The sequence below is a fragment of the Frieseomelitta varia genome, unplaced genomic scaffold (genome assembly GCF_011392965.1).
Source record: "Frieseomelitta varia isolate USP_RPSP 00005682 unplaced genomic scaffold, Fvar_1.2 scaffold_293, whole genome shotgun sequence".
NCBI lineage: Eukaryota > Metazoa > Arthropoda > Insecta > Hymenoptera > Apidae > Frieseomelitta > Frieseomelitta varia.
This window is the reverse complement of record NW_025110027.1, coordinates 32,374-59,459: the sequence shown is the minus strand read 5'-3', so window position 1 is coordinate 59,459 and position 27,086 is coordinate 32,374. Positions and strand designations below refer to the sequence as shown.

General features: G+C 40.9%; 2 protein-coding genes across 3 annotated transcripts in view; one reads left to right on the top strand and one right to left on the bottom strand.

Annotated features, from left to right (window-relative positions):
• Positions 1–27,086, bottom strand: part of LOC122529561 (transcription factor Sox-19b-like) — an 81,132-nt gene that overhangs the window by 23,926 nt on the left and 30,120 nt on the right. Inside the window, exons 2-3 of the mRNA XM_043655820.1 lie at positions 17,590–18,415; positions 13,507–13,772 (exon numbers count right to left, since the gene is read on the bottom strand). Of these exons, the coding sequence (XP_043511755.1) occupies positions 13,507–13,772; positions 17,590–17,594 (271 nt within the window). The 5' untranslated portion in view covers positions 17,595–18,415. The remainder of the gene's footprint in view (positions 1–13,506; positions 13,773–17,589; positions 18,416–27,086) is intronic.
• Positions 4,569–8,067, top strand: LOC122529560 (protein peanut). 2 transcript variants are annotated; one of them, XM_043655818.1, is made up of 8 exons: positions 4,569–4,608; positions 4,712–4,919; positions 5,602–5,854; positions 6,109–6,298; positions 6,410–6,575; positions 7,042–7,083; positions 7,686–7,821; positions 7,900–8,067. In XM_043655818.1, the coding sequence occupies exons 1-8, from the start codon at positions 4,584–4,586 to the stop codon at positions 8,065–8,067; spliced, it is 1,188 nt and encodes a 395-aa protein (XP_043511753.1). In that variant the 5' UTR covers positions 4,569–4,583. The 2 variants fall into 2 exon arrangements, with proteins under 2 accessions (XP_043511753.1, XP_043511754.1); XM_043655819.1 differs by lacking the exon at positions 7,042–7,083.

The window sequence follows — 27,086 nt, the reverse complement described above, 5'->3', positions numbered from 1 at the left end:
AACCTTACGTATGTATGATGTATATATGTACTTTTTGAGTTATCACGAAAAAAAAAAAAAAAAAAAAAGAAGAGCATCGAGTTGCAAGCTGCGACAATTTTGTAGAACCAAATGCTTCTTACAGTCGAGACGATGCGTCTGCAAGATTTATATATTTCTTTTGTATGTAGTGTAAAGTTGAATTCCGCGCAAGTTTTAACAACCATACTTTGTATATTTCTGTAATGTCATTGTTGTACTGTCATCCTCGTAAATCTTTCCACGTACATCGCGTGAATTTTTATTTAAATAAACTGTACTTTTTGATATAAAATGATACCAATTCTCACAATCGGTATCAAAATCCTGCTTCTAATTGTGAGCTTTTGGGAAAACAACCATTCGAGGGACGTGCAGAAACTTTCATGGACTTTTTATTAAAATTGTTTAAACGCTTCATGGTTAATTTGACACTTCACATCATTACCGTAGTAAAAATGTTGTACGTTTCTTTCTCTAGTTTCAACACTTTAATTAATTAATTGCCTGCAGCATTGGTTACCGCCGACGCTCATGTCAATTAACGAGCTAATGATATCCAACAATGCAGCCGGAAAATCGAGCAATTAAACGAATAAAAAAGGGGAAGAAAACGGGAGAAACGAAGAAATATAAAAGGACAGTGTATTACATATCTACGTATCTATATTTTTGTTTTTCTTTTATTTTCATTTTGACGATCATTTCCCTACGCATCCATCATGTTTCATGGACAAAGTAATGCATGCGTGATCCACGTCAGAAATGTTGCACCGTATAAATTAACGCCTGGAGTAACGTTATCTCGATGATAGGTTCACGACGAGAGAGGTGGTCGCCGACATGGAACAATGGCCCGTTTATCGGCCTTAACGATCTATTATTCGACGTGGAAGACTGCTGGACGTATTAATGAGCCGTACACATTGTAGATTAATAGGCCGCGTTATTATCCGTGGAACAACGTGCTTCTTTTTCGTCGTACAATGAACATAATTCCAACAACAAACTGTTCGTCTTTCGTTGGCAAATACGCGATTCTAGATGCGCAATGATAGCATTGTGAAAGGAAAAATGCTGATCATCGCTGCGCCAGGCGTCATGGTGTCTTGTTTAAAAGGGAAATTCGACGGTGCAACGAGATTTAATTTATTGCCGTATTTTCCGTGACGCGAGTAGGTTAATCATATAGTTTTATCTTATAGTGCGTACGCTGTTTCTATGAAAACATTTTCATTAGATCAGTTAATGCGTATAATGTACCATTATTGCCGTATAATTCGTACACGTGATATTATCACGATACATTTTGTTATGATTTTACATTGGAAACTCTCTAAGATCAAATTACTTGGGATCTTAAAACATTCCTCAACTCAAAGTGGAAATTTCACTTTTCTTTCTAGTGTCTTTCATTATTATTTCTGCCGATCATATACAAGACATTTTCAAGTTCCTTCTCTTCCTTTTTTAGTGTCGCAATGTTTCCTTTAATACTTCCGTGCTGCTCTTTAATACCAATTACAGCACACGATGTCCTTTTATTGTTGGAACTCGTTATTCAGAATTTCTACACACTCCTTTCATCTAATTAACGCAATTACTATCGACGAACTACAGATGCTTATGCGACTATAATTTTATATTTATACGAGGATAATTAAAAAAAAAAAATGGGGCCAAGACAGAGGCAATTATTTCGTCTTTAGTTAAACACTAGAATTTTGAAATCTCCGAGCATTTCACAAACATGTAAAAATCCAGCAGTTTAATCATCAGAACCTTCTGAACTGTCAAACGGAAAATTGCTCTCGAACATGGAAGGTCCAGGCGAAATTTTTCACGAGCAAGCGTTATATTTGATGTGAGTAGCGACAGAGAAAAAGAAAGACAGAACTGGAGAAAGAGAGAGAGAGAGAGAGAGAGAGAGAGAGGAGTCGTGCTTTTAGCCGCGAGAGCTTTAAGCTTGCTTGGGGACGATCATTTTTAATCACGCGGAGACGGAGGGCTAGATAGAAGGAGGAAAGAACGCGAGGAGGAGAGTAGCGGCGCGTGTACCTGTGTGCAGGCGTTTTGTGCTCCCTCCTTTGTCGCAAGGGCGGCATTGTTCACGCGATTCTATAGGATCGCAGTGTCGGGGTCCTCCGCGAATTGTTTTCTTCGCGAATCTTGTACAAGCCTTCTCTCTTTCCCTCTAGACTCGTTCCCTCTCTCTCTCTCTCTCTCTCTCTCTCTCTCTCTAGCTTCCTCTGTGTCCTAGACACGATTACGTCCACTTTCCTCGGGATTACGGTTGCCTCGTCTTTGAGAAATAGAGTTTTCGTGGTTCTTATGCACATCTCTCCGATGAGTTTGTGCATTTTCGTGTAATGAAGAATTTTAGATGGTCGCAAGAAGGTTGCATCTTTCGCATAAAGAGGTAATTGTTCTGCTCACTGCGAAATTGAATAGGACAGTTGACCCAGAGTAGAATTCAACTTCTCTTGCTTCGTGACTTTTCCTCAGTATCAATGCGGCGTTAAAAGAGAAACATTGAAATAATAGACGAAATATATATTAGCAATTGAAGAAGTCAAGCCAAAACTTTTGTCACAAAAATCCTACAAAAATTCTACAACCAAGATTTGATATTGTGAGTCAAGTGAGTTAATATATAGCACAATAGAACTAGCGAGAAAACAGAATCTAATGACAATAGTAATACTATATTGAACACAACTAATATACAATTAATAATTCATACACTTTCTGTTTTCTCCTTTGACAAAATCTTCGTAAATCTTTTTCCTTCTTCCATCCAGATTTCAAATGATGAGCACACGTCGGTCATTTAAACGCCCCGCCAGAAAAGGAAAATCAGAGGAAATTCAAACACGCATAAATCGAGCTAATAAATTAGATTTCCTCCTGAAAATCCTTTTGTAGGAACATCAAAAGATCCTTCATTTCTTTCCGGCTTGCCTTCAGCAATCGTCACACCGCATCACAAGAAACCACCCTCCCACCACCACGCCATCACCCAAAGCTGAAAACTCGGCTTCACTTCAATTGCCGTGCACGTTGCGAGAATGCGAACGAAAAATAAAAAAATACGGAACAAAGTGAAGAAGCCACCGTTTAACCAGATAAGCCACAAAACGCCGAAGCAATTTGTGCCCGTCAGAGGATTCCTCTGACGGCGAATGGTGAGGGTAAGGGATCGGGATGCCCGCCGGGAGGGAAGCGTGGAAAATGCTCGCTCCGCGGCCTGCAAGGGTTAAATAGGGTTGTCCTTCGGCAAGCGCGGCAAGAGGATGAATATTTCCTCCGCTCTCCTGACTGTCCCTCTCCTTCTGCTTGGCTCGTTTCAACGTCGATGAGTGCGCGCAAAACCGACAAGTCGTTTCTTTAACGCAGGCGAAAGAACGAAGGAAGGACGAAGAGCGACACTGAAGAAGAAAGAGAAAGAAAAAGTAGAGAGAAAGAGAGAGAGAGAGAGAGAAGAATAAGAGAGGCAGATAGATAGAAAGAGAGACAGAGGCTACCGGGAACCGGCAAAAATACTTCATTACGATGAAAGCTTTGCTCCTACCTTCTCAAGTCTTCTCTCTTCCCAACCCCTTCGCCACCCTCGCCTACTCTTTCTATCTTCATCGACCATGTGTTTCGCAATCTCTCGGTTTTCGTGTTTGCACGTACCTACATCCGCCACCTCTCTTTGTCGACTTTCCTCCCCGCCCCTCGCGTGTCCAACGAGCTTCTCCTCCTCGTTTTCATTTCTTTTTTTTTTTTTTTTCGACGTACAACCAACACGTGAAAATGCGTTTCTCGCATTGTGCGAGTTGCGCGGCGCGTTTCTCGTTTTCTTTTTTTTTTTTTTTTTTTAAGGGGCGTAAAAAATGCATACTATGACTTTCCTACGTCCCTCTTCTCGTTAATGTCCATTGTGTAAATGAACGTACAATGGACGTTTGTTTTTTCTCTTCCCTCCTTCTTTTCGTTCTTTAGCTTTCCAGATTGAGAGACAAAGGGAGATCCATTTCTTCATGGTTTGGTATTTCAATTTTCGTTGAGGATACTGCCTCGTGAACTTGCATCTGCCTGACACGTGCAAAACATTTTTTACTACTACAACTCAACTGAATTTAGGGTTGCCTTGAAGCAATAGCGGTTCTCATTGTTCCTGCTTATTAGTCCTCTCTGAAATTAAGCCTGTCATTGTCTCTGAAGTCTAATCTCGTTGGATATCAAATTCGTACAAGTCGTATAAATTTCTTCTGAAATCTAGAATTCAAATTTGTTATATAAACTTTAGTTTAACAATAAGTGATTTTCCAATGGGAAAGTTATCAAGCATCAACTTGACGAAAGTTTGAAATTCGAGACTATATAGGCGGGATACTGCTATTATTAGTACCAAGATAAACACAGTCATTTCTCCGTAAATAGAGCAATTCAAACGCCTATCCTTGAGAGGGAGAGAAGGCGCAGTACTTTGGTCAGTTCAAGGTACGCGTGCAGAAAGGTCAGGGTACCGTTTGGTATTTCAAACTGTCCCCTAAAACAACGTTAAAGATACGACGCTTATGTACCAAAATATTATTTTCAATAGCAATTGTTTTCTGCAAATTATCTCTTAATTATTTTTCTATTTGGATACAATTCTCTCACCGTTATCACTCTCCGTACTCTTAATAATTAATTTCTGTTCTAGGTGAATCCGGACTAGGAAAATCAACTTTGATCAATTCGATGTTCCTCTCTGATATATACAGTGCCGAGTATCCTGGCCCTAGCCTTAGGGTTAAGAAAACCGTAGCCGTAGAGACTAGCAAAGTGTTGTTGAAGGAGAACGGTGTAAATCTCACTCTGACTGTCGTCGATACACCTGGATTTGGCGATGCAGTCGATAACAGCAATTGGTAATTTCAAGTTGTACATCTTGTTACATTTCTACACCTTGCTATTATATCTTTCAAGTTGTACACCTTGTTATATCTTACACTTTTTACACCTTGTCATCGCACAAATAAGATAATTATTTTATTTATATTATTATTCATCATCATTGTTGTTATTATTATTATTATTATTATTATTATTATTATTATTATTATTATTATTATTATTATTATTATTATTAATCCTTTAGTCTGTAATGTGGAGATGTATCAATAATAAGGTCTTTCATTTATAAAATTCAAAATACATTCCAAATAATATGAATTGCACTTTAGTTGTGTATAGAATTAAACTACAGAGATGAAGAGATAGAAGATATTTTTATTTCTTTCTCTCTCTCTCAATTGAGTTCTACAATCTGGAACCAGATGTATAAATAATAAATTATAATTTATAAAGTTCAAGATACATTCCAAATAATATGAATTGCACTTTAGTTGTGTATAGAATTAAACTACAGAGATGAAGAAGATATTTTTATTTCTTTCTCTCTCTCTCTGAATTGGATTCTATAATCTGGAACCAGATGTACAAATAAATTATAATTTATAAAGTTCAAGATACATTCCAAATAATATGAATTGCACTTCAGTTGTGTATAGAATTAAACTACAGGGATGACAGAAGATACTTTCGTTTCAGTTGGGTACCAGTGATCGAATATATCGAATCAAAATACGAGGAGTTCCTGAACGCCGAGTCTCGCGTTGTGAGACGGCAGATCCCAGACAGCCGAGTACATTGTTGCCTGTACTTCGTCGCACCCTCGGGTCACGGTTTGAAACCGTTGGACGTAGAGTTTATGCAGCGTCTTCACGACAAAGTTAACATTATACCTGTCATCGCGAAGGCGGACACCATGACGCCAGATGAATGTGCTCATTTTAAGAAACAGGTTCGTATTATCATTATTATTGAGAGTAAAACCGGTTGTAATCACATATCGATGTACGAATAAACTTGTTAAAGCCTCTCGCTGCTTTGCACGATCATTGCCGATGGCGTGTCTAAATTATTACTCAAATTATTAATACGTTAATGATGTATTTTTAGCAATCAGCTTGTTAAAGAAAAAAAAAAAAAAAAAGAAAAAAGGAAATGAAATCTTTGAACATTGAAGTTAGAATTCCTTGCTGTTGATTTTTTTAGATTTTGAACGAGATAGCGCAACACAAGATCAAAATTTACGAATTCCCGGAAGTGGAGGAGGAGGAAGAAAATAAACTGCACAAAGTTCTCAGAGAAAGAGTACCGTTCGCAGTTGTGGGTGCAAATACTGTGGTCGAGCACGATGGCAGGAAAGTTCGTGGAAGGAAATATCCTTGGGGGATTGCAGAAGGTATACAACTCCGGGGAGTTTCTTCATATTTTTTTTTTTTTTTTTTTTGATTTTGTCAAATTTCGAGGAAATAACACGTCTGTTTTTTTCTTTTCTTTCTTCACTCTATAGTGGAAAATTTGGAACACTGCGATTTCATAGCGCTGCGAAACATGGTGATCAGAACGCATCTGCAAGATTTGAAAGACGTGACAAACAACGTGCACTATGAGAATTTTCGATGTCGCACGTTAGCCGGCATCGGAGTCGATGGAAAACCAACAAAAGTTTCCAATAAGTAAGTGTATCCTTCATACACGGTTATTTACAACGTAAGACTGTTGAAAAAGAAACATGTGTAATTAATATGTATACTAGGACTAAAAATAGGAAGATTAACGGTATTTGAAGATCCCAGAAAACAAAATTGACTTCTTCTTATTTTCTTTTTTTTTCTTTTTTGTTTTTTTTTTATTTTGTTTCAAAGCAGACAATACTAAATACTTGTAATTTTATATTCGTTTCTTTTCTTTCTTTTTTTTCTTTTTTTTTTCCTTTTATATAGTACAGTTTAAAAAGCTTGTGCATGCAAACTATTAAAAGATAAAGATTACCTCTATGAATCGTATGTTTGAATCAGATATATGATAGTCAACTTATTAATACATTGTAATTTAGGCTAGAAACGAAAGTGATCCTGAAAACACTTTTTTTAATAGTATATCTTACACGTAAAATGTTAATACTGATTTCTTATTGGTTAGTTTGTGCCCTCCAGGAGTGATGAACAGTTTCATGACAGTGTGGTAAGTCTTTTAATAAGACCGGGATCATGTAATATAGTTTTGTGTGCACAAGCCTCTTCAATTTCTATTTTCTGCGTGTTTATTTACTTTAAGGGGGGTTCACCCTGTCGATATATAAAGGATGCCTGAAATTTAATGAGATAAGGGGGAATAATTTAAGGAGATGTTAACATCAATATTTTAAATCTGACTTATGCAATGTGTGTGAACTTCTACACAGATTATATTGATAGTGAACCCTCTGATTTTGAACATTTACTTCAAATAAGTAGATTGCATTATAGTGGCTATAAACCCTTTGTGTTAGTTATTTTTAGTACTATTGAACATATAACAACATCCAAATCCACTTAGTTTTTAGTCCATATTAGCCCATATTTTCAATAAACGTTGCCTCTTTTTACTTGCATTTTAATTTTTCCATCCTTGTCAAGTCTGAAGCTATTATGATAATTTTATTTTGCAATTCCCCATATATGTAGATAGCTTACCCTCCAAAGAAATGTAACCTAAATGATTGGTAATATAAAACTTTCATGAAATATGTATCTTCGCGCGATGAAATATTGTTAAATCTGAATCATTTGTACGTACGTTTGTAGGAATCCATTGGCTCAGTTGGAAGAAGAGAAGAGGGAACACGATAATAAAATGAAGAAAATGGAGATCGATATGGAGCAAGTGTTTGAGATGAAAGTCAGAGAAAAGAAACAAAAACTCAAAGATTCAGAAGCAGACGTAAGTGTTGTCTGACTATTATGTGCATTTTTATATGAAATTGTTTTAATTTTAAGGAAAAATTTATTTTTATCGTAGCTGCAAAGAAGGCACGAACAAATGCGACGCTCCTTGGAACAGCAAGTGCGTGAATTAGAGGAGAAGAGACGAGCATTTGAAGCTGAAAAGTTAGCATGGGAACAACAGACTGGGCACAGTATTGAAGAATTACGTAGGCGCAGCCTAGAAGCTAATTCAAAAGAGTAAGTATCGTTTAAATGTAAAAGGTTTGCTTCTGGTTGTCCACATTTTCATAATTGTCACGTTATACCATTTTTGATGTGAAAGAATTTTATATATGAAGAAGAGAAATTGCTCCTTGCACGAACGGAAAGGTATTTTGTAAATTACCAAGTCATAGTTTTATATTTATCGTAACTAGAGAAATAGTATAGCTGGACAGTAATGTTTTAGTAAGTATATACTCACATACTTATCGAACCAGATGATTTACATGATATTCTTCATTTGAAATATTTTTACATTGCTTAAATCTTTGCTTTGAGAAATCATTTGGCTAAACATGTGCAATAAAAGCATTTACATAATAAGCTTGTAGGCATAATCGTATTTTATTGTGATTCACTACTACTAATCTCAGTTACGATTGTTGATTACTTTCTCTCCTTGATTACGTTCTCTCTTGGCAAATTTGGCCAATCTATTTTCTCAAAATTTACGTAAAAATAATAGATTTTTCATGCAGGAAAAGTAGTTTAATAGCAGGAAATTACTAATAATTATTAATAAGCATGTACAACGTTAACCATCCTTCTGAACTTAATTGACGTTCATTTAACGTGCATTCATTCAACATTAATTCAACATCATTCCGTACATTCCCTGACAAATTTGTCTCGTTTGAAGATGATTAGTTTTAACAGGCATTTGTTAGACTAAATCGCTCAAAATATTATTGCTTCCAAGCTTTCTTTTTTTTTTTCCTTTCTACGCGATTAATCTTTTTCAAAATTGCTTCTCAAATACGTGGAACAAGAAAAGATCATTTCCACATGTATGTTACATGTCTGCTTCTTGAGCAGATTTTAAATAATTCATATTCTCTCTCAAAAAANTTTTCTTTTTTTTTTTTTTTTTTTAAGGAGCGACAATGCACACCGTAAAGTATTTTAGAGAGGAAGAAGAGGAAGGAGAGCGGTGGACACACGAAGGGGAATTACGACGATCGATGCAGACACGAGAGACCTACTCGGTAATCACCTCTGAGTAATTGAGTTAGGAATAGGACGATCACGGTACTGCGAATTACTTCAAACGTCTCGTCCAGGGAGATAGAAACATAGAAATTTTGCGTAACAGAATTCACGCGATTCTGAGAGAGAGAGAGAGAGAGAGAGTTGCAAGAAAGACATTCATGCGTAATCGACACAAACTTTTTACAACTTGGATCGACAGGCAGTAAATATATTTACCAACTTTTTTAGCACAGTATTGTGTTATACTTTAATCTCTAATTTCTTAACTTGCCGAATATTTACAGCGTTAAATACTCATAAGTGTTCAAAATTATCACGAGGCGAGATTTTTGACTTGTTAGTAGCAGTGAATAAGATCGTTTTTCACTTAATAAACAAGAAAGTCTGATTAACTGCTGCAACTATTTAAATAATTCTGAGACGAGTGTTGGCAAAACTTGAAAAGATTCAAAGTTAAAAAAAATTTATCCAATACCTGTATTCCTAACTAGCTTTCAGATTCTTAAAATACCTTTTCACATCTAATCCAAAATTTCGCAAAGATTAAAATGCTCTTAGAACAATCGAGACAAAATATCCATTTCGATGTATCTCTTCACATTTGCAAAAAAGTTGAAAAGCTACTGAAAAACAAAATATCCATATAAATTTCCCGAGCACCACACCGAAATCTACCCCGTGCCTCGAGCATGAATTCGAAACCCTTGAGAAACTTTTCATTGCCATCCACAGTGGGTCTAATCGATTCTCATTCAATTAACATCCGCCCTAACTCGTCTCAGAGGAAATACGGCCCCCTGCCACCCTAGGTGTCCCCTCGAACCGAGTAAAACCTTCCGTCTAGCTAGAGAAAGGACCGTCGTCCACGCAGAGAAAGGAACGAGAAGTTTTGCGCGTGAAGGAACGCGGGGACGTCCAATAACCAGATTGGCTTCCCCCGGTTGGACTCGCGTGCTCGATACAGGGCTCCAATCTCGCTTCCGCCATAGTTTTCGCCGGAGGATCGCGAGTACGTGTCCGAACGAACGGCTGGGAAGATAAACGCGGACGTTTGTCCGCTAATCGACGTCGTAAAACCGACGTTGCCTGTCGATGACGTTTCATCGAACGTCTACACGTACCGCCGACGTGATCGTAATTGCGTGCACATCGCGCGAGCAAACGCGCGAGAAAACGCGACAGCTTGTTCGCTACGTTGATCACGAACGTCGGGTTTCATCGATTCTTCGCGGAGATGCGGATGCGAGTTTCGAGCTACGAGTCCTGGGCATTTGATTAAATACGTCTGCTTCAACGGCGAATGTACATACCACTGCGAGAAGTCGCATTCGCCGGATGACTATTTGATGTTTCGAGTTTTGTCGTCGTTGGCTTTCGTTTCAGTCGGTTGGATTGAAGTTCGAAGGGACGTGGATGGGTGATTGGGAATTTTTTATAGCTGGATAATGTACATTGAGGTGTGATTCGATCTTCTTGCTAACATTGGATGATCTACAATGACACTTTTTATTGAAAGGGGGAATATTAGAATGCAATCTGCTCCTTTGCGCTGAGTTGAGAACGAAAATGTAGAGGGAACTGTTATAATTAGAAAGATTGTTGAGTTTCAATGGGTTGTCAATTATGTTGGAAATTTTAATTTATCTCTGGCAAGCAACGACTGTTACTTTGCGACGATTCATAAGAAAATCAACGACAGTGGTAATTTCCCGTATCAAATCTTGCTGCTGCTGCAAGAAAGTTGATTTTTATCCCGAATCGAAATTCCCATTTAGAAACAATTTCGAGGCGTTGGACAAGCACGCGCGTTTGCTCAGGCTTGGCAAATACCATCAACTTTTAGTTGGTTAACTGTTCAGTTGGTTCGAGAATAGAGAGAAAGAGAGAGAGAGAGAGAGAGAGAGAGAGTGCGTGAAGCCGCGCGTGCATTCAACTAGTTAGTTGGACAACTAAAAAGTTTGCACTCCACGTTGCAAGCCACGGCCAACTAAACGGTTGGTCAACTGCGGCACAGCTTTTGCGTTCGAACGCGCTTATGGCAACGAGTAAATAACTGACCACTTCGCGCGTCTCCTCGTTGCATCCCTTATTCATCACTTTGTGTTTCTCCAAACGATTTACTCGATTGTTGCGAAGAATGGAGGAAACTTTTAGTTGTTACACATAATGAAGAATTTAAATGGAAAAAATCGGGCTGTTTTCATCACAGTAGCCTGTATTTCGAAACGATATATAAAATTAACAAGATTGAGTTTGCCTTTTTTAGAGAAATTTTTAAAAGAATCTCATCAAATGGAATTTGTAAGTCTGTGTAAACCCGCTCAAGAGTTCTAGAACAAGCATTATGTTTATTTTGTCAAATAATATAACAAAGACTTTGTAAAATTCTAATGTATTAACAAATGTATCGTATAAAGCTTTCATTATTTTTACATACGATAGTAAAACTATTCAAAGATAGTAAAACTCAAGAACAGTTCCATATTATATACGATAGTAGAAACTTTTGAAAAAGAGTATAAATATCGAGTCTTATTTGCCAACAAGAAAGCTGAGTCGATGTGTAAATAAACTTCGAAGCTAGGACTTTCGAGTGAAAAAAACAGCAAAAAATTCATTCCACAAACAATCGTTTCTGATCAGTCAAAATTTCATTCATCCGCGGCGATAAACTCCTATCGATATCAACCCTAAAAATCGTTGCACGCGAGGACGCTAGAGCTCGCGAGTTAACATTTTCCCTGGAAACCGCGAGAAAGCTGTTGAAGGAAAGCGGATCGCAGCAACATTCCACAGCCGGGATTCCAACGAGCGAAACCGTTAGAGCCTTCCCCTCGGTGTACATCGGTTCCTCTGAATCTTTTGTCGATTTGTAGTACGGAGGAGAGTAGAAGAACGAGGAAGGAAGAAAAGCGAATGGCACGGTGGAAAAGGGACAAGCAAGCCCAAAGAAGGAGAGACTCGCGGGGTCGTGGAAACGGAGGTGGAAGTGTACGCGAGAGGGTGGTTACAGGATGAAATTTGCAAATGCTCCGACAAGCCAGCTACGAGGAACTCGGGGGGGGAGGGGGTGGCGGTGGAGGAAGGAGGGAGGCGAGCAGAGGGGTAGCAAGAGGGTTGTATATCAAGCAGAAATGTGCGCGGTGCCAGGGATATGGCGGTAAAAGAGCGACGAAAAAGTGTCGCTTCGACAAAGGGTGCAAGCTGGAGAAGAAAAAAGGGGGTGGAAGCGAAGGATGGAAGGAGAAAGAGAGCAAGAGAGAGAGAGAGAGAGATCGAAAGGGTGGAGGAAGAGAGTAGAGAGAGAGAGAGAGAGAGAGAGAGGTAGAGGAAACGGAGGGGGTGGAATCCCGCGGCAGAGGGAGGTGGTTCGAGCGTGCGCGCATCATTTTTGCCGAGGAGCAGGCACTTCCCTTATTCGTCGTCGCCGGGGGAACGCCGGAGAGAAACCAGGGGGGGGAGGGGGGTTGAAGATCCGAGGCGAGGAAGAAAATGACGGATAAAGAAGCTTCGAGGGGTGGCTGCGGGAACGGGCTTTGTCGATTCCCGGGTATTTAACGGAAATACCAACCGGAATACCTTCGTCCCCGTTCGTCTTTATCTCCTTCTTCTTCTTCTTCTTCTTTTTTTTTTTTTTTTTTTCATCACGGCTACACTGCCTTCCCTCTCCCGACCCTCGTTGTCCTCCTTTCTCTCTGTCTTTCTCAGCGTTTCCTTTCTCAGCGTACCGTGAGCAACGAATAATCCGAGCGTGTGTCGCGAGACTCGCCGAACCGACCGCGAGCAATCAAGCGATTTTTAAAAGCCTGAATGGCTGAGGATGATGCCGTTCTCGCGGCCTCGTGTTTACGAAAAATTGTACGTATATGTGTGTGTATAAGTTCTGGAGAAATTGTAGTAGTTTGATTGTTCGAATGTGTGCCGTTTGGTTGCTCGACTTTTTACGTAAATATTCTTTTTCTTCTTTTTCCCTCGGAGTAAGAAAGGTGACTTTCTGGGTGTCTTTTTATACAGCGGTAGGTTTAGTTTCACTAATTGCACGTAGAAGCAAGAGGCCGGTATACGGCGGCTGGTTTCCGGATAATGAGAATCGCGATACACGCTTGTGTCGACGCGGAGTTTTTTCACTCGAATTATTTCGGATCGTACGAATGTTTATTTCGAATCCTGGTCGACAAGTATATCAGCACGCTTGGAGAATATGGAGATGATCTTTTTTCCTCGATTCAAAAATTTGTAAACTTCCACGTACAATCGTTAATACTGTCTTCTATCACTCTTCGATGAGCGCAACTCTGATCGATGAATCGATTCTTTGAAAACTGTTGTCTGCGTAAATTTCACGATACACGATAAAGTTTCTTCCTCGCAAGAGAATTTGGACACGGACGCGTGCAATTTCAATCAAGAAAAAGATTTTCTCACTCACCGAGCCTTTTGGAGATCTCTGAGTTGTGCATCTTCGGATTCTCCTGGGCGATCTTCCGCCGTTGTAGCCGAGACCATACCATGAACGCGTTCATCGGCCTCTTGATGTGCTCTACCTGCACTTTCTTCGCGGCGGAGCCGAGAGGGCTGCCGAGGCCAACCCCCATGGGACCGACTCCCGCTCCACCCGGCGGCGACGTACCCGGCATACCCTGCATACCGCGCAAGGTCTCCGTGAACGAGCCGTCGCACATGTTGCCGCCGGCTCTGTAATTAAACGCAGCCACCAATTAGTAAGACCAACGGCCACGTTAATAGGGAGACACGCCCACGTGAAAACAACTGCGACTACCGACAGTCCGACTGACCGGACCAAACTAGCGAGACTACTCCTGGACTTGCGCCCTTTCCACCATACCAACGCACACCAACGCAAAGATCTGCGACACTGTGTGTGTCTATTGTCTCGAGAGTGTCAGAGACGGTGATTTACGATCTTCGCGACGTCATTTAGTCCTTTGCCGGGTTGTTTAGGACACATCTTCGGTGAAAAGATGGTCCGGTAGGAGCTAGTATTGTCTGAGGAAGGTCGTCACGTTTCTAGAATTTCCGAATGTTACGGAGATTTCGATGAAGTTCAGGAGGATTTTTTCGTTGGGGTATTGTTGAAATGGCTCGGTGAAAGCAGAGACGATAACTCTTCTCGACAATTTGGATTTGAGTTTGGATAATTACGAAGATACTTTCCTTTGATAAGATATTAATCAGTTATGAAATTTTATAAACATTATGAATGTTGTAAGTCTGGCTTGAAATTTAGAAACGTAGGCAGTTAGATGGAAGTTATCCTTTCAAAGTGCATTTTTGAATTTACTTACATGGAATGTTTCTTTCAAATTTTCTGGAAACGTGATTAGAAATAAATTGATGGTATTCTGTAATAATTATATAATTAGAAGTAAACGATAGAATAATTTACGACAAATGTTATTCGATAAATTTTTTTTCGAGTATTTTTCCCAGCAAGTATATTTGTGATAGGATTATTAGAAATTTGATTTGAAGAACTGGTTGAAAACGCGAAGTAACATCAGAAGGAAGTAAAGACCATCTCTCGTTGACTGTTAAATTGAATTTGAACGCAACTTTTGAACATAACCGAAGTGTGTAAAATTATTTTGAATAACACTTCGCGTCACGTGTAATGTAGTTTTAAACGACGAACGTATCAATCTTCCTGATGCCCAATTTACCACCCTGTTCTCATTTTTGTGCACCGTTGGACATGAATTTCCAATTGTACGAGCTATGGACGAAATTAGTACCGTCGCAAACAATCTTTCAAACGACTCGCTGGCAATTTTCTTTTCACCGACACTAAGGAGCCGCGAATCCTAACGTCGCACTCTGTCAGAAGGAGATTAAAATCATTAAGAAAGTGCTGAATAACCTTCCAAATTGACAGACTTGTTACATCAATCATCGTTTCATTCATCTCGGCGCAACAAGTTACTTGACCAAACTCGCAAACATTCGCCTTTCACAGCCGATCGCGAAACAACAACTCCAAAACGAAACGGTACGCCAAAGAGGAACAAAATGCCTCTGCATGAAAGATTAAAAATAAAAATTACACGCTGTTAATGTCGGAGAGGACTTTCTGGAAGAAGAATTAGAGCGAATAAGTGTGAACTTTAATTTACAGTATTGAATCGATAATCGTAATTACTCACTTTTAAAATATCGCGTCCTATTTTGTATCTACAAAACAAAAATTGCAGGATAATTCAAGTATTTATCTGAAGACATCATAGGAGTATAGATTTCTTTTTCAAAAACTTCTTGATAAATTATTCGAATTAAATTACAATCAACAACGGTCTCGCTCAAAGATTGTAGAGCACCAATTTTTCGTAAAATTTCGATATTTAGTCCAAATTGTGAATTTTGAATTATGTGTAATTTTTTTTTTAATAAAATCGTAGTTATATTAACTGTGTACATATTCTTTTATCACATAATATTATATATTGCTCTTTTACATCAGTATTACTGTTTACAACTTTTGGCATAACATAACCCGAGACTCACTCAGCAAACACAATACTACAAGTTTCACACTTTACAATATATTATGTCCCATTATTCGGCGATAAATATGACAAGCCGTGGTGAAATTTTTAAACGCGAGTGTACCGTCAATCAAACCGAAAAGCTGACACCTATAATTATCCAAGAGCAGCATTCTCGGAAATCCTTCATCTACAAATCGCGTGAAAAGGGAATTTGTGCCGGTCACTGGTATAATAACTTCAGGCAGTAATCCGCAAACACGAACGCACAGGCACGCGTGAAATCCTACGCGTACATATACGTACACGCGTTCCAACATTCGTATTCGTCGGTTTTAATTGTGCGCCAGCGACACGCAGAAGAACCGAGCGAGGGCACTCGTGCAGCCACTCCTCACGGTCCCGGTAATTGCTTATTCGTTTGCTCTTTGATTCATAAGCAAATTAATCTTATCCTTTTCTCGTATCAAAGCCATTAACCAATCTCGCCGCGTTACTGCCTCTCCTCTCTCTCTCTGTCTCTCTCTCTCTCTCCCGTCTTTTTACCCTAAATGTCACCCTTCGTTTAGGGTGTGCTCTCCCTCTTAACCTTTTCTCTCTTTCCTTACGAAAACCCAGTCACTACCAAAATCTCTCTCTTTCTCTCTCTCGTTTCCTCCCTCAACGTGTTCTCTCCTCTCGAACTAACACAATTACGCGGATCTCCTTGAGCATTCATTAAGAAAAAAAAAAAAAAAAAAAAAAAAAAAAAAAAGAAAGAGAAAAGAAAAAAAACCTGTAGTGGTTGAGGGAGTTAACCCCGGGGGCGGTAGTTACGATTTTGTAGGGTTAGAATCACCCTCGGGTCCGGGGCCACCCTCGAGTGTCATTCAGGCCGGATTAATAGATACGTTGGTTAGAGAGACGTTCGGCGGTTGGGGGTGGAACGGGGAGAAACGGGGGTGAAACGGAGCAGCGTGGCTGCTCTAGAGAGGCCCCAAGGGTGCTCCGTGGTGGTTCAACGGAGAGAGAGAAGATGCTGGAAGTAATGGCTGTTGACAAGCTGCGACGGGGGATTAGGAAGTGCTAATTGAATGTTTAGGCAACGAACGACAATAGCGGTGCACGCGGCAATTTATTGCCTCGAGCCAGCTAGATCTATCTCGCGTGGACGAAATTACGCTCGTTTAGCCGTTCTCGCAGTGACGAGCGCAACTTTTCGCTTCACATCCCAACGCCAGAGGTGGGGAAATCATTGCAAAAGGCTTGAGCGTTATTCGTACTCGACATACTATTATTTCGAAAAATTACGTACGAAACTACAAGTGAAACGTTCGCCATGGAGAAACGAATTATTGACACGGTCCAGAGTTTGGCCTTTGCTGGAGGTATATCGAGACTAATTGGCCTGCCAGCCATGTTGATAAATATAGCTCGTGTTTATAGGTATGTTCGAAAGTGGATTAGGCCGATTGAAAACATTCGCGTGAATGTTTCACGACAGTGGAAATTATGTTTACACGATAAGATTAAATTCGTGTTATATTTGCGAATATTCATTAACTAGTAACTTAGTGCGCATAATATTTGGCGAACTTGTCGATGTGTATTCACTTCACGAATTTGAAAGATTTCTAAATCAATATGTTGTAAGAATCGACATTTTGAACAACTTTTTCTTGTCTGTAAATTTGTGTCTGTAGCAGCGTATGTATACAATAATCTAAGCCAAACATGTTGATTATGCTCACGATCGCGATAAACGAGTCTCAACGTGTTTTGTTTTTCGCGAATGTCTCGGAACCTACATTCGACCGCATTGTATGTATATACAAGAAGAATTGTTCAAAATGTCCATTTCTTCAAAGCTCGTCAACGCTCGTCGACAGCTTAACCACAGTATTTGGTAAATGAATTTCAATTAATAATACGACGTCGCCATCGGACTCAAAGATACTTGGGGGTATGCTACACTCTCACGAAACAAACAAACAAACAGAGATGACCGATAGACATCGGTTTGACAAACTCACCTCATAAAGTGGCCGGCGGCTCGTTGGTGCAAGTCCAGCTCAATTTTGCTGCCGTGGTTGAGACTCTCGTCTCGTCTCTGGTCCTTAAGTAAAATACGTCGATCGGAACGGAAAACCAACAGAAAACAACCAAGTAAAAGCAAGTCACTGCACTGCCATATCAGGCCATCCACTGTCTCAAAAGAAATCACTATGCTCCACGGTTCAAACACTTTCCTTTTCCCCGGATCCTGTCTACCGATCAGACATTCTCGTCGCGACACTGAACACGGTCCAACGGCATCAGTCGCCACCAGAAGGGAAACGGAACAATTGTCAGATAGTCGAGCGCGTGAGAAACACGGGGAACAGTGTCTCGGAAGGAACGGTTGTCGCGTCCGGAAGCGACGCACGAGGACGAGCACGACGTGCTCAATCTGCCTTCACGAACGTTGCTTTTGGGAGTGTGCACGCACGAGCCGACTCCTGCCGCCGATCCATGGACTTGGCGCACAAGTCTACCCCTACTGACGGGATCCAAAGGCAAAAAGAGCGGGGAAGCCAATCGGGTGTTGTCAGAGGCGGAGCCAGCGAAACAACCGCGGTATCTCTAAGCCTTTCGGTTGGCTAAAATTTCGAGGTTGTCGATAACGAACCATCCTGCGTTCGTCCATTCTCCCCTCCACAAACTTGCTTCGTGCTCCTCTTTCGTGGCTTCAATTTTCTCTCCTCGTCCACCTCTGCCACTCACCCTCCCGCGTTTCTCCTTGTTTCGCCACTCTTTCCAGGAACTCGCAACCGCCACGCGAGAGATTTCTTCCTGAGACAGCTGGTCACCGGTCTTTCTCTGCAAAAATTTCGGAGTTCGGGAACGTGAGCATTCCTTTTTTTTTTCTCTCTCTTTTTTTTTGGAGTAAATGTTTTTTTTTCGGAGCACAAGAGTTTGGAGTAAGAAGAAATTGGGATTGGGGGATGTTGGAGGGTTGATGGAAAGCTTGGAACGTTAATGGTATTTTTATGCACGTGAAATTAGTTTTCGTGGGTGGATCTACAGCAGTCGTAAATGTCCCATAAACGCGTGAAATGAGCAATGATTAGCTTCGAGGAAAGCAATACTTGATTCTACTTTGATTTCAGAAGATTACTGCCTAATTTCCTCTATAAATCATTTACCTATGTATGTTAGTGCTCCAAAATGTTTTTCACGGCTCGACGAAACCTCATTCGTAGATTTTACAATAATTTTTGACCCTCGTTGTAATGGAGTCTGACCTGTTTACGTCCGTGTAATGCACCGTGTATCGTCGCGAGGGGTGGGTCAAACCCTCGCAAGAAACAGAGATGGAGAACTCGCAACGAGACCGAACACGTAGCGAAAGAGAAAGAGAGAGAAAGAGATGAATCGAGGGTGGGCGAGCTAGAACATGGAGCCAGGTAGAGTAGCTGCTACCACCACCTCCGCGAGCACCGACCACGGGTACCAACCGATCCAGCCCATGCGTGGTGGGGACATCGTTGAAGAAGGTGGGACGATTCGAGATGGTGGCCGTTGATATTACCGAGTCGAATTCGAAAGAACGCTGCTAAGAATGGAAATAAGAATGTGACTTCTCTCTTTGATACCACTCAACGTTTTCCTCTCCCCCTCTTAGCAACACCAGTTCCACTACCCCCTTGGGTTAGGTTCGCCTGGTAGACCTTGCTCCGGCGGCGGTGCATAGTACCTTTTCCCTCACTCGGCTGTGTTTCTCTCGCTTCGACCAAAGAGGAGGATATTGTGCTTTAGATCTACGAGGCAACCCGCTCTCCTCTACAAAATGGTAGCTCACGGCGTTTTGCTCTTTTAAGCGGTTGGATAGCGGGGGGTTTCCATGTACTGCACCCCCCTCGGCGCGCACGGGGAGCGTGTCGATAAGTGTGAGCTACGAATAGCAATAGTTCCCGGAAACTTCACTGTACGGCACGCGTAACGAAGAATGGACCTCGTGGTCTCGCGTTGCATTTGGTGGGAGCGGTGGTTGTTTTTGCAGTCCGTTGCTTTTAAGAGATCTATGAGAAGAAAGTTGAACGGTACGACATGTTTGCTAATGAAAAGTCTGTGACGCGCGTTCGAATTTTCAGTGACTGTTTATATCACAGAGGGATATATTTGGTACGTGTAATGATTCGGTAGTATTCGAACAGATTTTTGAGAAATGGAGTAATTACTTTAGAATGAACGCAAATATAGTAAGATTACAAATATTTAATACAAAGAAATTATACAGTAGCTAATTACTGAACGTTACCGCTTACTCTCGCTTGGTAATGAAAATTCTGAAGTTTAAGCGAAGTAAGAACGAATGATAGTAATCTCAATGGCATAGCTCAAATCGAGGATCTCGAACGAAAGATCAGAATGGTAAGTGATGGAATCGTGACAGACAGGCACAATCAAGCGATTTCATCGTTTCCACGTACCAGTGAAAAGGTTCCAAACTGACGGCGCGAAGTGGCGTCAATTACAAAAGAATTTATAGACCGTCCGTTTTCTCTATAGACACTCGATTCCACCCTCTCTCGCGTCCATCGATCGCCTCTTGTTTATTCCCAAGTGGCGCGAGAGGGTGAGAGGCAAGCCAAAAAGAGGGGACCGACGCGTTTCGGGACCCCCACTCCCCCCTCCCCCCATTCTCGCTAATCTGATAATTTCATCGACACTGATCATTTTCTGTGCGACCAACGTTCGTCGGATTCGATGATCCGAACGATCCTGTAAACAGAAATTATATTCGATCCGGGGAACGAGCTCATCGGCGATCTCGCCGCATTAAACGCGATGATTCGCGTAACTCAGCCAATAAACGGTGTTGTCGGAGCAACAGCGTGCTCGTTCGGCTCTTTCCACGTGTAAAAACGTAATTTGCCCGCAATTTCCGTGGAAAATTGTCGCGCGGCCCCGTTGTTAGGAACAACATTAGCGGTGGTCATTGATTTGCCCGTACGAAGGTATAATTGCCAGCCCGTGTACGAGCAAATTTCAACGTTCTTTTAGGAAGAAACGATAGAGTTGCGTTGTATAGACTGTTTGATGGGAAATTAAACTACCTGACGTGCCTTTTTTTTTGTATAGTAAAACGTATATATAAAAGTGAAATAATATTCTTGTACGATTAAAATATTGCATTCTTATTTCACCTCGTACTGAAATCCTATTTCTATTCTCTTGTCACTTTTAATTTTCCAAAAAATCTCCAGACAGATCCAAAAGATCCATAGTGTTCTCCTCCCGAAAAGTCGACGAGAAACGATTGAAAATCAGTTCACCACACCTACCCTTATCACGATATGACATCGATCGAGAGAAAAATCCCAGTGTGCTCTTGCTAAACAATCAATTCAGAAACTCGTGATTCGCGGCGGTGTTTATCACCGACGAAGATTTATTTCCCCTGTTTCCACGGGCGTGCAGCACGTGCTGACTCCCCGTAGCACGGACCAGGGTCCCGCCGATATTGTTGTACGCGTCGTGGAACATGTAACGTATGAATATCTAATGCACCCCATCCACAATTAAATTCAGACAATATGTTTTGTTTCGAGAGGGGCCACCACCCTCGAAGTAACCAGGGAGGGGTCTCCCCGGCTGTGAATCAGGGACCTTACCCTTCGGGATCCACCACCGTTGAATAACGCCCCAAGTGTAAATCTCACGCTGTACACGCCGATACGACGAGAGGCGATAATAACTTTCGGGGCAAATCGCGCCAGACCGCAGCCTCTCCAAATTGTCTGCGCTCCACTGAAATTCAACTTGTCGACGGATGATCGTTCGCGATTACTGCCCCGAGGACCGGATCTTATTAATGGTTCGCTGGAAGGTTAAAAATGACGTAATTACGTCATCGGCGGATGCGAGGATTCTTAGAAACGTGGGAAACTGGCATGAAAATTCGGATGTACTTCAATTGTTTGCGTTCTAGTTGTTCCGAGATCGATGAGGACAGGTGCACGTGAATTTGAAATGTCCGGGAGATGAATTTGTATTTGGGGGAAAAAGATATTATATCGTAGTATAAATAATAAAGTATTAAATCGTAAATTTGTCATAGACAGAGTTTCCAGAAACATGTTTTCGTTGTTTTCCAAATTGAATATTTGGAATAGAAACAGGAAATTTAGTTTTAGTAGACTGTGGATCTTGGATATATCTATGCAATTGAAAATATTGGCAGGGAATGGATTGAAATCTACAGGGAGATTATCATGTTAAAGATTGATGCGTTTTAGAATTGACGAAGGATTTTGGATATGTCGTGTAATTTCAAATACTGATGCGAAACGAATTTGTACCATCATATTACAGATCACAGAAAATATATCATATTACGCGCACCGAATAAAAATTACTCGTTGAACACACTTGAAACCAGGCGTAGTTATTAAATATTACTGTTAGACCCGTATTTCATACTACAAGCTGCAAGAAGTTACAAAACGAAGCCAGTCGCAAATCAGAATCTGTTCGCCTCGAGTGAACATGCCATCATTATTAGATAATCCATTTAAAATCGTCAATGTTCCCAAAAATGGATTGAAAGAATACCATAACTCATTTTAATCCTCTTCACCTGACAAAACTTCCTGTTTTTTTGTCTGAACAGTTCTCGACTCAAATCCTCTTATTGGATACAGAGACAAAATCGTTCTGACAATACGATTTTCAAGTGTTTTCCGTATTCCCATAATAAACCACCAGTTAAGGAAACACATGGACCGCCTTCTAGCCACCAGTCGTTTCCGGATCAAAGATCATCTTCCGTTCTGAGGTTTCTCTTCAAAGTCCCGAAGGTAGAAACAACTAAGTCACTCTGTCGTATTGTCTCCGAAAAATCCCACAGTTTCGAGCCGCCTTATGAAGGAGAGCCTACTGCGAGACGAAAGACGGCCACACTCCGATCGGTCCTCGCATTTAAGAATTTCTGGCAAGAGTTATTCTCCATTTCTTTCTCCCAAACAGTTGAACGATGCTCTCGGACAGTAACTCTCAGAAGCAGTTATTCTCGCGAGCAGTTTTACTTTTTCAAATTTCAACGAATTACTCGCGAGAAAGCTAGAAACAGAGTGAAAAGAAGAGAGAGTGAGAAAGAGAGAGAGAGAAAGAGAGAAAATTTTTATTAGGAAACGTTCTCTTGGAGACCACAGTCGAGTAACCACCCGCGAAACGAGAGAGCAGTTTCGTCGCTAGCTGATCTCGGAATCGGCGATGGGATGTTCGAGGGATTGGCCTTGGTTTTTACAGCATTGTCTTTTTCCTTTGGCGGAGGAGCAGGTGTCGCGAGAGATAAGCACAATGGTGACAATGGACGACCACCGGTGAAACTTAGCTCGTCGAAAAGGCCAGGGTTGAATTGTCGGCGCGCAGCGGGCCGTCCTTTTTGCCGGTGGCTTGCTTGTTTCCTCCTTTGGCTGCTATCCGACCAGTGAGCATAACTTGCCCGTAACGATTTAATAAAAATGAGCTGCTTTCCTGCTTTCTGTCACACCGCCAGTCGAGTAGGATGTAAAGGATGGTTCGAGGAACCACGCTGTCTCGGAATTAGAATGAGAATGCTGGTATTAGAGGTTTTGGCGATTTGTCGAAGTTTGAAAAATAGAAGAACCTTTAGTAATCGGATTATAGTCTTGGTTACTGGTTAGTCGATGATTGAAATTCTGAAACTTCTTCCCCTTTGGAAAGACATTGGTCTTTAATTGATGGATGAGTTCGTTCGTTGTCTTATTTTCGGAAATTTGTGAGAAAAAGTTTATAAAAATTTTTTATGGACTATGGTGAATATTGCAGAGATATTCGAACTCTTCTGATTTTCAACGATTTGATACACAATTTCATAATGGCGAAATCAATTTCAGAATGACGATCTATGTTGAAATAATTAAGCTTAATTGTTTTAACGCTTAATCAAAATTTGTATCGTCAAAGAAAACAAATATATATATATATAAACCGTTTAAAGCTAGTAATTATAGAAGAATAGTTTTGTAAAAACGAAATATTTATTTAATTATTTACACTGTTCTGCACGTCGAGCGAGAAAGATTCGAAAATAATTTTTTATAATGCAAGAATCAAGATTCCATTTTATCCGTAATCTGTGTTTGAATATATAGTTTTTATAAACGAATATTCAGGAACATTTATTAACATTTATTTACTTGGAACTAAAAATACATTTTTAAAATATATTAATACGTAAAAAATACATTTTTTTTAAATATATTGTTCAAACAAAAGATTTTTTCGCAAAATGTTATACACTATTAAATCTGTAGTGAAAAAACACTAATGTTATCAATTTACGGATGCAAAAACGGATATCTTCAATAATTTCCGAAATATATGACAAAATACGCTTCAATGTACCCAACTTTGAGTGTAATTGTCACCCCTTCAACACCATCGTCGATAAAAAAAAAAAAAAGAAAAATACGGGTCAAATATTTTTCTGAAAACTACATTTATGCCGAATCACATCAAAATCGATGATTCACACACTTACGGTACGTTCCCTTGTGAGAGTTTCACCCTCGCGCTTCAAACAGTCGCAAAATTGAACCTTCAAAATTTCACTGTGCGTCACTTGCCCATACCAGGATTGTGCGGTATGTACATTGGCGTAATGTGACGCGACGCGAAAGACCAAGCGTCCGTGGTATATGGTTGATCATCGAGAATCGGCCAATTGTCGATTGTGGCCCTTCAGAGGTGGTCGTTCGCAACGTGACGCACAGTGATCGGTTTGCTCGTTTGCCTACAGGTATACGCTCTGTGTGGGGCTCGCGGTCCGCCGCGAATAATTAATAACAATCTCGGCCGACAAATCTCGGAAGCGGTGGCATGTACGCATCAAGCTGGAACAAAGGTGAACAGGAGGGTTAATGGCCGGCTAATGCTCGCGCTTTAAGCCCTTTAAAAGCGTCCGACGGTGGCCCACCGAATCCGTTGGGATCGTTCTACCACCTACTTACATGCGAATTTGCACCTACAAAATGGTCTATCCGCTCTCCCATAGCCAAAGAACGGACGTCCGTATGTTTTTCCCCGTTATTATGCGGGGCAAGAGCCGCGTTGAAGCGGCTCGATCAACCGGAAGTGAAGCCCGTCGCCATTCTTCACAGACATGTTCGATCACATTTCGCATAATGGTCGATGCATCGTTTCGTTTTTGGTTCTCTTTTCTCTCTTTTCTTTTTTTTTTTCTTTTTTTTTTTTTCTTTTTGAGCGAGAAAAGGTTCAAAGAGGGTAGGTGGACAAACAACAGGGATGATACTCTTTCTTTCGGAGTTTGAAGGCACGTTGTTACGTTTAACGTTGAACTGAACAGGTAAGAGAGACTTAGCTTCGAACCATTGAAAGGAAGTTCGAAGGGTTATGAGAGTTCTCTCTGTGGTTTCGATGGACGAGATCGTTGTTTAACGAGACTGTTGCGGATTCAATGCTTATCTTCAGTTTGCTTTATTGTTCGGTTGCTTTGTGCCGGGCATAATGCTTGTTAGAATGTGATCTCGTCCGCTTTCAATAAAACACACGCGGATATTTTACGTCTGATGGATTACGCGTCGTTTGGAAGACAGTCGTTTGAATGTTTATGCATGGAGGGAGTATCTGTACCGTGATTATCGTCTTTCGAATTCATTGTTTCGTTTAAAGGAGTCAGATGCCTCAAAGATCTACAAGATTAACTAAAGACTCGCGTATTGTTTCAACGTAACTCGACGAACTATTAACGCCGTCAACGGCTTGAAGTAGAAATCTGATTCTTAACGGGTTAACGAGCACGGTCTCGGTCCAAGCAAGGATCGGTTCATTCCAGTTTTCTCAACGTCGCGTCTCGACGAAGGGGTGGCCGAGAGGTGGGAAGACGAAGCAAAAAGAAAAAGAGAGAGAGAGAGAGAGAGAGTGAGAGGGAGGCAAGTTCACCTATTTTCGCGGCACGGTGCGCGAAGAAAAGGGCCGTGCTTGCATCCGCGAGAAACACAATTCAGCGGCGAATAAACCAGACGAATGGCAACGACGACGACGACAACCACGCCAACAATGAGGAAAAAAATCTTCGACTCTCCCGCCCGTGGCAGCCGTGAACACCAGCCAGCGCAGCCTCTCTTCTTCTTCTTCTTCTTCTTCCTTGGGCCGCACTCTTTCGTGATACGTGGAATTGATGGATGAGAATACGACGACACGAATACAGAATACACCGCCGGTTGGTATTCCCAGCGCGGAATACACGACAGCTCTCAAGCTTTTAGCCCAGGCAAATAAATCGCGGGGTTGCACGGAGGCGACGTTCCTGGATAAATTCCCGTCTCTCTTCTCTTCGATTCTTCCATCCTCCCTTTCTTACAGCCTAGCCTCTCTTTTCACGTCGTCGACGGTTTTTCTTTCGTTCGTTCGGTGCCCTTCCTCTCCACCTCTACCCATTCGCGCCCACCGCCACCAGCTGTGACACCTTACGGCGCTGACACGTGTGCCGCCTACTCGAGAAGAATTCCACATTTGTGTACGCCGAGCTACAGCCGAGGATCTATCCAGTTCCACGGCTGTCCGTCGAATTTTCCCGAAGAGGGAGCTCTCTGTGCGTCGAACTGCAATATGTCTGTTGCGTCGAAGGGTTAGCTGCGCGGCAGGTTGGCGATTGGCGCTGTACTTGTGAAACAAGAATGGACACTCGGGATGGTAATTTGTGGGATTGACGAGATGAGTCAAGAGTAAGAAGATTAAGGAATGTTGAGAACTCGAAAGATAACAAGTCGATTGTGACTCTAGTTCGTTTCACGTTCTGCAAATAATACAAGACTATCCATTTTTTTCAACTCCCAACTTTACGCTTTCTATGATTATCTATTGTTAAACAGTCGAAAGTCCAATGCATAGATTGGCCAAAACTGCGTTCTTTTTTGCGTGTGAATTTTTCATGAGGAAATTGTTCGTTTTGTTCGATTACTTTTTGCCCTATCTTTCAGACGACTTCACGAAGTGTTTAAAACAGTTTTTATTTTTGGACATCCACATCAACAATAAAATTTAGCAAACCAATTTTGACACTGCCGTAGTTTTAAGGCTTCTTCACTATGTATGTACATCAGATAATTTTTTTATGATCTTGCACAGCGTTTTTCCTTTCTCAGCAAAATATGACGAAAATGTTTCCTTTTTGATTTTCCATTTTAAAATCGGCATGGAACAAACAATTGTTAACGAGATCGTGTACAAGTCTGAGAAATCAGGTATCAGACTACGTTTGTGGTTTAGAATGAAGTTAGTTACATTTCAAGGTATTGTTGTGTGTATTTTTAAAAACGAGCTTTGTAGCGACCTCTACTTCGAAGAATTTAGATCAACGACATCTATGTTCCGTCGAGATGTGCATTTAATATAAACAATAGAATATTTAAAAATAGCTATTAATTTTATTATCACCATAGAAATGTTTACTGACACTTATATATATTGTAGCCATAGTAGAAATTCTTCATTCGTT

Excerpts from the sequence above, each read along its gene's own strand:
- LOC122529560 (XM_043655818.1), top strand. The coding sequence starts at position 4,584 with ATGTACCAAAATATTATTTTCAATA. Across the intron at positions 5,855-6,108 it reads GTGCTCATTTTAAGAAACAG|ATTTTGAACGAGATAGCGCA; the intron begins GTTCGTATTATC and ends TGATTTTTTTAG. Across the intron at positions 7,822-7,899 it reads TCAAAGATTCAGAAGCAGAC|CTGCAAAGAAGGCACGAACA; the intron begins GTAAGTGTTGTC and ends TTTTTATCGTAG.